General features: G+C 38.2%; 1 protein-coding gene across 2 annotated transcripts in view; it reads right to left on the minus strand.

Annotated features, from left to right (window-relative positions):
• The window catches only part of TRPA1 (transient receptor potential cation channel subfamily A member 1), a 31,548-nt gene extending 21,252 nt beyond the window's left edge, over positions 1–10,296 (minus strand). Inside the window, exons 1-7 of one of the 2 annotated variants that reach the window (XM_038128066.1) lie at positions 10,140–10,296; positions 7,544–7,706; positions 6,290–6,465; positions 4,443–4,550; positions 3,925–4,033; positions 3,442–3,587; positions 2,021–2,157 (exon numbers count right to left, since the gene is read on the minus strand). In XM_038128066.1, coding sequence (XP_037983994.1) covers positions 2,021–2,157; positions 3,442–3,587; positions 3,925–4,033; positions 4,443–4,550; positions 6,290–6,465; positions 7,544–7,706; positions 10,140–10,259 — 959 coding nt within the window. In that variant the 5' untranslated portion in view covers positions 10,260–10,296. The remainder of the gene's footprint in view (positions 1–2,020; positions 2,158–3,441; positions 3,588–3,924; positions 4,034–4,442; positions 4,551–6,289; positions 6,466–7,543; positions 7,707–10,139) is intronic. The other variant, XM_038128067.1, reaches the window with a different exon arrangement.
• Between the last annotated feature and the right edge of the window lie 752 nt (positions 10,297–11,048).

Here is an 11,048-nt window from a genome sequence, read left to right on the forward strand (position 1 = left end):
TTACAGTCAAAACTCACTGCAGGAAACAAAGACCTTATTGGTAGGTAGACAAGTATTTTACCACTGAGTTTTAGGAGAAACAGTAATTTCATATGTCAGATCACTCAGTGTGCCACACAAGGTCAATAAAGAATTCCATACATTACATATGCAGTTTTTTTAAAGCATGCCTGGAGCCCCAAATTAATTTCATTATCCAAAAATAATTTGGTTGTATTTTGTGTAATGCCAGTGTGAGATTAAAATGGCAATGTCTAAATGAGTATTCTGACTGTGGCAGGCAAGTCTACTTGAAAAAATAGGAACAAACTACTTGTTATAAATTGGGCATTTGGAGCATTGTCAGTAGCATTAGTTAAATATACAGATAAAAAGTTTATGCCATTTACCAAAAGTATTTTAAAGCTGTCTATACATTTGGAATCTTCTCAGGTTTTATTCTACAGTGAGGCATTGAATTACATATTACAGGAAAAAACTGGTCGAAGTATGAAAGTATAGCACAGTAAATACACACAGACAAAATGCTTCCACAGGTCAGACCTCTGTGAAATATTTTGACTCAAAAGCAACACAGAAGGATCATTCCAAGGTTGTACTGTATCTCAAATGATAGCAGTTGCCTTAGCATTATAAGAGGTAATAAAACATTGGGCGTACTATAGTTAGAACTGATTGCTCAAAAGACATATTTTAAAAATCAAATCATGGTTCCAAATATGTAGAGATGCTTCCATTATCTACAGTGGACCTTTCCAGCCACACATTAATACTGAATGCTTCACAAACGCTAAAATAAATTCCAAGGTGACTGAAGAGAAAGCAAAGTCATTTTATGAAATATTTAGTTGAAAACATGACAGTAGGAATGCAAAAGCATCAAGTGCTACCTATACTTCACTGCTGCTTTGTTTCTCAACAAGTTAATGTTCCTACTCAGGTTTTTTTATATTCTGAGATATTTGGGTGACTTTCTACCTTTCTTATGATTCTTGCTAGTACCACTTACTGCTTTGCAGACGCAGGGACTAAAATAGTGCTGTCCTTTTTACCAAGCTTTTTTCAAGGACAATAATTTTCAGAGATAAGGCAGCCAGTTATCTATTAAATAGTACATGTGTCTGCACAATTTGATTTGGCATTCTGTCATCACTTTGTCTATAATCATGTTCTTCCATGGTAACATTTCCAAGTGTACCCAAACATTACCCTAATTTTACAACAAACCCTTTTAATGTCTTCAATTATCTTTGAATCATTCCACTTTATACTGTGTCCAAAGAAAAATAATCTCCACTGCTTCTTCCACTTACTTCATACTGTAAAACTTGCAGAATAACACTGTCAAATAATTTTGGTTAAATGCAGCAAAACATATCTTTCTTGCAAAAAAATATATAGATAGGGAAATATATTCCATAGAGTTTGGAGCCTTTCTGCTACAAAGGATTTAGGAAACTTCTCCACAGTCTAGTGCTCTGGGTTTCAATAGAGTGTGAAAGATTATAAGTCTTAAGGATTATGACATACACAAACACCATCTCTGCAACTTTGAGGACACAGGGAACTGTACAAACATTTCTTTTTACCTGATCAGGTATAAGGTTTTTTTTGAAAATAAAAGAAAATGTTTTTTTAAACAGTTTGTATTATTTTTCACTCATTTTCTGGAGAACATCATGTGATTATATAAGGGCATTTCTTCCATATTGTCAGAAGATGTTAACAATTCCACAGACTTGTTCCCTTACAATTTTACTGGAGTAAATTTTCAATGCAAACCGTTAGTGACCATTCCTTGACATGGTTCCAAGGTAACTGCAGCTGTTTTCATTTTGGTATCAGCACCGAGATTTTTAACATTCTGACCAATTTTTTTCCTGTTTCATACTGCACTACAACCATCTCCCATACCATGGAGAAGCTCCGAATTATGTGGAAGGGTGCTCCAAATGAAAGGAATAACGAAGGATATAATGCTTCACAATTCATAGTGAAATCTGGCACAGCAGCTTCCTACCTGTGAAGCAATGTTTCCTTATTTCCATCTACAGCATCAATAATGGATTCCTCCCCAGCATAGGATGACATCATTAGCTTTACAATCTCCGTCGCTCCTTGAGTGGCAGCAAAATGAAGTGCTGTGCATTTTTCATTCTATAAATGGGGAAACAAGACAAAATGCAAATATTTAAACCTCAGAAATCTAACTTCCAATCTATTAAACACACTAGCAAACCAGTCCAGGATTGGTAATTCATAAATACCTAAATTTCTATGCAAGTAATAAAGCTTTAGTGTTTAACTGTAGTAGAGTTCTAAAGACATTGACAAAACCAAAAGAGACTAAAGATGTAGTTTCAAAGGATTACTATGAAGCTTCTTATCACACTATATGAAGTCCCTAAGATTTGAGATAATTATACTCTTAACAACCTTTGGTAGTTTAATTAAAAACCAGACAGATGCAGCACCCTTTAATACAAGAGATGAAGCAAATGAAAGATACAGAAAACCATATCTAGGCCAATACAAATGAATAAGCAAAAATGGGCCTATATTATACAGAAAATGCATTATTTTAAAACTTCATTTACTTCCTAAAATTGAATCCTCCTTAGAAGTAATTCTTAAATCAGCTTTTCTGCAGGCAAAAAATAACAATATGCTATAAACCTATTATAAACTAGACTCATAAAATAATTAAGCAATATACAGATGAACAGAACAATATTTGCAAAAATGGGATTTTTGTTTTAGCAAGATGGGACTAACCAGCTTTGATATGATATACGTCTGAGGATTTTGACTCTCTCATTTTTAGAACAGGACCATTTTGGTGAATGCACTGGAATGGGCTTTTCCACAACGCCATAAGCATTCTCAAAATAGTTTTGCCCATCACAAAATCAGCAGCATAGCTCACTTCATTCAAAAGCTGTAGTGTGTTCAAAGAATCAAACCAGTAAAAGAAGGCAAAACTATATTTAGTTTTGTTCTCAGAGTTGATTTCATCCTTGCAAACAGTTTGATTAGCAATAGATACTTTTTAAAATGTTAATTCATTAATGCATCTGGCCACAGACCCTTACACCAGCAGTACTACACCATGGAAGCAGCAGTAGTATCACAAATTTGTGTTTGCTTACAAAGCAGATACTGCGAAGGCCAAGGCAAGCCTGGGGATAGAGAAGAATGATCAGGAAGTGTCAGATTTAAGATCCCACTTCTGGGAAGGGATGACCCAATGTAACTTGTGTAAAGAAACATATTCTGCCTGATTTGAACCAAAGACTTGCTTTCATTGGCTGCTCCCTCTGCTTTGCATTGGAAGAGAGAATGAACAATGATTATCTGCTCGTCTTTTTTTTCATACCACTCAGAGATTTAGAGATTAGTAGGTTTTATCAAAAATACAGTTCACTCCAATCTGAGTTTTACCTGTTTTAGATCAATTTGAGCTCCAAATTCAATGCACATTTTAATCATTTCGAGGTCGCCACTCTGAACTGCCAAATGAAGTGGACTGCACTTTCCATTATTGGTAAAATTGATGTGGGTTTTAGCAGAATGACCCAATTCTTCACCTGAGAGATGAAAATAAATGGATTTTTTTAAAAGTGAGAATGAAAGAACAGAAGTTATAAAGGCTTTCCAAACAAGCATGTTAAGTGTGCAATAATATTCTCCTCTCTCAAAACAAAAACCTGTCACATCTGTCATTTAACAATGGCTGAACATACATTTAGGAAAGCAGCTAGTTTGCTGCTGCAATCATACAAAAGTTGTCAGCATAAATCATCCATAGGAACAACTGCAATAACATCTTGTAAGTTCAAGCACAGTTATTATCGCTTGTTTTCACAGTTATTTGAGAACTAAAGCTGCAGATTGCTACTCACTACTTGGGAACATTGTATTTACCTTTTTTCAAAAGAATTTCCAAACATGTTTTTGCACCTGAAAATGCTGCTGCATGGATCGGCATGCATCCTGTTTTGTTTGGTTTACATATTTTTCCTCCATTTTCAATCTGAAAAATAATGTCTCAATACAGCTTATTGACATACAGAAGAATCTGACAAATGAATATACTATTATAGATATACTCTCCTGGGTAGCTGTCTCCTTTTTTTAATGTTACATATGTATTATGAAATTTTTATACAAGTATCTTTTGCATGTTATAGTTGTACAGTGCATATGCTTCACTGTGTTCTCATGACATTCAAAATCAGTTTTGTTCCTTGAGTTGGCCAGCCAGATAGCTATAGACATAATATACCCTCTTAAAAGATTAAAGTTTCTTAGTAACCCATGCAAAGCCAGTTGAACACTAGGTCCACGATTAACCTTCCTGCACTGAACAAACCCAGGAACTTAATTACTCTGCATCAAGGTAGAGAGAATAATCTCAAAAGATGATGGATAATTATACCTACCAGGAGTGTCAGTGCTTCAGGATTGTCCTTGTAACATGCTACAATTATAGGTGTGTTCCCTGCTTCACCTTCCAAGTTAACATCTGTACTGCTATGTTGGACTAAAACCTAAATGTTTAAGAAAACATTCAGTCGATCATAAGTCAAACACAGCAATAAAAGTCTCATCCATTATTTTTACTGTTTATAACCCATAGAACCCTTGCAACTTCCTTGTTTGGCATGCCAAAGGCCCACAATACAGTGGCAGATGAGGGGGAAAATTGCAGGAGAATGCCAAAATATGCTGGGGAAAAATGCAGATATGAACAGATATGAAGTACAATTCTTTCCAGCGGTCAGCCAAGTAGCTAAGTTAAACTTTGCACACAGCTGCAAAGCATCTTAAAGTCTGATTTAACAATTTCTTAATAATGGGAGAAAGTATTTTCTGTAGCACATTGCAGATAAGGATTTTCAACTGAAGTTTTCAACAGAAAATTCCCTGGCAAGTGGCAAAATTTCGGAATCTGCTCAATTAGAAATCTGCTCAGTTGAACAGTAAAATGAGGGGAGATGGGTCTTGATGAAACCTAGGACCCTGCAGTCCAGAAATCCCACTCCAGTCTCCATGCTAACAGCTGATACTGAACTATCAGCACGATCAATTTTCTCTATGGCCGCTTCCCGCACTTTTTGAAAAGCAAAGGATCTGGAAATTATAATGACCATACTGACTTAATTATTCCCCTAGCTACATATTTATTTAATTGTCTTTCAGTAATTTCAGTTATTTATTTTTTCTACACTAGAGGAACTGGTACATTTATTCACTCTCAGGCAATTTGGCAATAAAAAACAAGGGAGAATTAGTTTGAATAAACAACAGAGTGGAGAAAAAATGAGAGCACAGATTTAGTCAAGAACCAAAGCACAGAAGCTGATAAAAAGCCCATTTTAAAAATGTCATTGATTTCAGATTTCATTGCTCTTAATTCATAATAAATACAGATTTTGTAAAAGATTTGAGGACACTGAAACATTTCCAAAGAAGTCCTTATTTTTCTTGAATATAAATAACATGTGTTTCTTTCTTTTGCATGGATGAACTAGAAAAATAGACAAATTTAAAGAGAAAAGGAAGTGTTGCAATTTTAAGGTTGTATTTGTCTAAAATATTAAAGAACTTTAAAAATTATAAAATTCTAACCCTATGCTGCATATGAAGTGAAAACGTTCTCACTGCACTTAGACAAATGGTTAAAAATTATGCTGCTTAAAATCTCAAAGCTATCACTGTTTTACAAGGTTCAACATGGACACTTTGGTAATTTCATCACAATATATTTTTGTGATTTTTATTGCAGCTTAAATTATGCTACCATTCAATCGATTATTAGAATGTTGGTTATAAAACCTGTACTTTCTAACTAGTTTTAATCTGCTTTTTATTTTAAAAATACACTAGTTTCAAGAATGTTAATACTTCCAAGACACCCTATTCAATTGTAAAAAGAAAATAAACAGAATATTATAATTTGAAATGCACATGCCTACATGAAGTTTCCCTTTTAAAATGAACTTTTAAAGAAAGTACTTTGTGTCTGAAAAATTGAAAAGCATTTTCTGTGAAACATAAGGACTACTATCATAGCACAAACTTCACTACTTCCATAAATCAGTAAGTTACTTTTTACTGCAGTGCTAAGAGGACACCAACATTTTTATAGGCATCATGTTACACACCCTGCTCGCTAAAGAAAACACATGAGGAGCTATGGCATCTATCAACAAGCCTTGCTGCTCTGCACACCACTCTGCCTGAGCTACTCATCAAGTGTGTATATTTAGGCAGACTTTAGACCTACCTTCACAATTTCATTGTGCAGGGACTGAACAGCCATATGCAAAGGTGCCATCATATTGGAGTTGAGAATGTTTGGATTGGCTCCTCTGCTGAGAAGCAAGCGAACGCTTTCAACCTGGTTTTTCTTTGTGGCCCAATGCAGTGGGGTATTTCCAGAAGAATCCATCACATTTAATACTAGGTTGAAGGAGAGAAAACAAAACAAAACAAAACAAAAAAGCAACAAAGCAAAACCATCAAATGTTCTGCTTGCACTGAAACAAAAAAAAAAAAAAGGTGTCTTCAGTTTCACGTTTAGGTCTGTGCTACTGCATTTCTTTGGAAAGGAAAAGGAAAATACTTCATGAAATGCAATACACTGTGTTAAACTGATTAAATATTGTGCTGAATATACAGTATTGGTGAGAGGAATGGAAGTGGTGAAATACTTGTCTATTTTTTGCCCACTATTATACATGTTTCTCCTCACCCAAGAGTTCGTTGATTTCCCTCTCTCCTGGATTATTCTTTTTCCTGTTTTATTTGACTTCACAGCAATCTCTTTAGAGACTGCACAGAATAAATGAGCGCAAATAACCTAAATAAGAGGTAACAAATAAGTGCTTGCAAATGGTAAGAAAATTAAAGACCTTATCTACTCTGCTTCAGAACACAAAGGTAAATCAATTCACACCATTTTAAAAAAGTAGTCCATTCTAAACATAAATTTTGAGCTTGAAAACTGAAGATAAACTTCTATAAATATCCTAAAAATTAGGACAAAAATGACAGACTAAAAATTAAAAAAAAAAATTTCATCCAGATTAATCTAAAATTAGATTGGCCATCAATAAGTGAAAAAACCAAGCTTTTCAGGGCCATTGTAGGTTTACTCAGTAGCATACAGTCTATCAGTGGAGTCTGATGTAGTTCACAAGGCTGACTATATAAGAGACACATGACATGAATAAGGAAGACAGAAAGTCAAGTCTTCTGTTCAGTCATTGCAGTTTTCTTTCTCACATCTGAAGACTACACATCTGAGCGTCAAACAATGCAAGACATATTGATTCACTGTATTAGAGAGAAAACAGTCCTACATAACAAAAGCAGCCCAAAACACACCTGAGACAGCGCTAACTGCAGCAGGCAGTTTGAAATATATTTGAATCTATAAATGGAGATAACACTTATCAGTCCTATTTCAGTTGGGTAATGGGCATCTTGGTTATTGAAATTTTTATTGTGCTAAATGAAGTAATTCATAAAATGTTACCTTCATAGGAAGAATCATCTATGATCAACTGCATGAGTTCTATTTGTCCTCCTTCCGCAGCGTGATGCAGCGGGGTGGCATTTAATTCATCCACTTTTGTAAGCCCAGAACGATTCTTCTTAATGAAGCTCCGTAGCCTACAGGCACTTCCATCTGAAATAACCTGTTTTGGGTAAAAACATTCTCATTTTCTCATTCCCCTAAAAGGCAGGAAGTTAGCAATGCTGTAATGTGCTTTTGTGGGCATGTTACCAGTCAATAACTCCTGCCCAGTTGTTTGGGCTGATACAGAAGTTCACAAATCCTATTCAGATTGAGCCAACTGTGAAACTCTGATTGGTTATTGGTGTAACAGACTTCAATATAAGATCCAGATGAGAAACAGTGCAAAATGAACATTGTTCTCTCTTCTGCAGTGAGATCAAGATCCTTCCTTCACCATGAAAAATCTCAAACAAGCAAATTCATCACTTATGTTTTTATACTCTTTCTTGCAGTGGCCATGTATAATGAATTCAAAAGAGAGGAAAATTAATAGTCTTGATAAATTCTTTTCTTTAGATCTTTTTACAGAGATTGATACTGTGTTCTTGGCTTTCAAGTTCAGCATTGGGCTTCTGTGATGTTCTTTGTGTCAGAGAAACCAATATATTTTTTTAATTTCAGCAGCATGCTTAGAACATCAGACTATTATCTCTGCCTGAAAAAACTCAGTATCTTCCCAGTGAGCCCACTGACAGCTTGATACATTCCAGGTACTATGCTTTACAACCACAGCCTACTTCGGAAACTCTGCTGTTTATTATTTTATGATTTTCTCCAAATATTTTTGTTAAAGCTATTAAAATCCCGTATTTCTATGTAAAGTGATAGAATAACATGATTGCAGTAGAATGGGCAAGAATTTAAGAAACAGATACTAAAAATTAAGAGAGAATAAAAAAGTAAAACAGTTCAACTACATTGGGTGGGGAAAAAAAAGAGAAAAATGCTTATCTAAAGTAATGCAAACCTTCAAATGGTGTGTAAGCAAGCAAAGAATAAAAAAAGGGAATTCCCTAAAATCACTGCTGCCTTCACACCTGAAAAAGAAAACTTTGCTCTCCAGGATGCCCTGAGTGTCAAAGACTCAACAATTTTTGCCAGCCTTAAGCAAATGTACATTACAGGGCAGCCCATTCATGTGCTTGAGCACGTGTTTAGCTTCATTCAGCTCAATAGTCCCACTGACCTCACTGAGGTTACTCATGTCAATAATGTTACAAACGTGTTTAAACATTTATAAGACTGAGGCCAAATACGGGGCTGGTATCAGCTTTAATAGTGCAATCAGAAAAAGGTAATTGAAAACATGTGATATAATTGTGGAAAAGTTATTCAAGATGAATCCACTGTCACAAAAAAAAAAAAACAGCTCAATTACACATGCAGTATCTATACATTTTAAACACACCAAAAAGCTGTCTAAGAAACCCTTATTAGAGAGGCCAGTATTTTCTACTTCTTCTAACCTTCTACCTTTATGATTTCTATTGATCAAGACCACATTTTTCTACTTTTAACGCTGCATTCATCTCTCAGTGTAAGACAAAATGTGTCATGGTGATAATTTCTATCGACCAAAGTAAGATTTATCAGCCCATACTGCAGTGTTTCACTAACAAAATACGGAAGAACGAAGTCATTAGGTGTTCTCAGTACTTGGGTTAGCTAAACACAGCAAAGCAAGCTATTTTAAACAGCAGCTCCTTTGCCCTGTACCTGAACACCTCTGTAGTGACAGATCACCCACCAGAGTGACCAGCCATATTATGCTGAAGAGGTGCTGCTCAGGTCTACAGCCAGCACACAGAAAACACATGTGAATGGAAATGACCTCTGGAGGTATTTAAACCGATCTACAAACTTTGTCAAATTTGTTTAGGCTGCTGTTAAAAATCTCCAAAGTTATCCAAGTCTTCCATCCTGTAAGCAAACTCTTCCTTTGCTTAATTATTCTTATGCTTAAAAAGGCTCCACTAAAGTTTGGTCTAGGTCTCCCTAGCAGCAATACAAATACATCACTTCTCGTCCTAATCTCTCTTAAAAATGGGAAGATATTCTGTCTTTGTGGCGGCAATATCACTTGTGTAGGTTGCACCCTTTCCCTTTGTAACAGTTCTAGCGCTTCTAAACTCCTTCGTATCATTTTTGCTAAGATGATCTATTCATTTCCATCGTGACCTCGGCTTCCCTCTAAGAGGGGGGGTCTCTTTCTGTGCCCAGGGGAAATGTGAGTTCTGCCTCAGCAGCCTGCCACCCACATCCTCCTTCGCCTGCTCCCCTACCTTGCCGCTCAGCCTGGGCCACGCAACATCAGTGTCCTGCGCCTTCACACCCCACGGCCAGGGCAGCCCCCAGCCTGCCTCCCATCCCGCATCGACCCTCCCTCCCGAGTCCACTGAGAGAGCGGACAGGGTCTCCCGGAGGAATGGATCCCTGGGACACAACCCCCGCCGAGCCCGCCCAGCTCCAGACACCCTCTGCCCCTCGCCCACCTCACCCTCCACCTCCATCCCTCTCTCCCAGCCCGGGCCCGCCGTCCCTCCGCACGCACCTTGAAGACATCCTGCGAGGCGACGGAGGCGGCATCCGCCTCGCACACGACGCCCTGGTAGGCGCTGGAGGCGGCCGCCTTCTCCCGGGAGCGGCAGAGCCGCAGCAGAGAGCGCTTCATGCCGCCCGCCCGCCCGGCTCCGAGCAGCGCCCGCCGCCTCCGCTCCGCCGACCTGCGAGGCGACACAGCGACTGACGGCCGGCACCCGGCGGCGGCGGGGGAGGCGGGGAAAGCGGGGAAAGCAGGGAAAGCAGGCGGGGGCGATCCCGCCGGGGCGGGCATCCCGCCGGGCGGCGGCTCCCACCGCGGGCGGGCAGCTCCGGGCGGACCCCGCGGGAGCGGAGCGCCCGTGCCCGCCAGGAGCCGTCGCTTGAAGCGGTGCTGCCTACCCCTGCACTGCCCTCCCGCCCCTAAAAAAGTGGTTCGAGTTCTCTACTATTAGCTTCTCTGTGTAGGCATAACCTTTTCTCGCAGAATTTGTTTGACCAGACAGTTTGGGGAGGTGTAGGAAAGCTGCAGGAAGAGTAGAAAAAGAAGGAGCATGAGGTGTTTCAAAGGGTTAATCCTAAAGAGCCTGTAACTGAGTCAGTCATTACGGAAATACGTGTAACAAATATTTTACTTAACGTGAGATGAGTAGCCCTGCTAAAGGTCAGGTAGTGGAGGGGGCAGAGGATTAGGAACAGCAATAGGAGCCACAGGAGGTGATTTTTTGCCTGTGTTTTCATGGTTTATGGCAAACGGCAGCTTAAGGACTGCCAAAACCAAGTGTCACATCCCACATTGCCTATTTAATAGTGCTCAACAAGCAATTCTCCATTATTTCGCTCATTCCCTTTTAAAATCTTTTTTCTACTGTCAGTGCCACAACATCCTGTGGCACTAAGTGCCATAATTTCATTATATATT

The sequence above is a fragment of the Motacilla alba genome, chromosome 2, assembly GCF_015832195.1.
Source record: "Motacilla alba alba isolate MOTALB_02 chromosome 2, Motacilla_alba_V1.0_pri, whole genome shotgun sequence".
Classification (NCBI taxonomy): domain Eukaryota; kingdom Metazoa; phylum Chordata; class Aves; order Passeriformes; family Motacillidae; genus Motacilla; species Motacilla alba.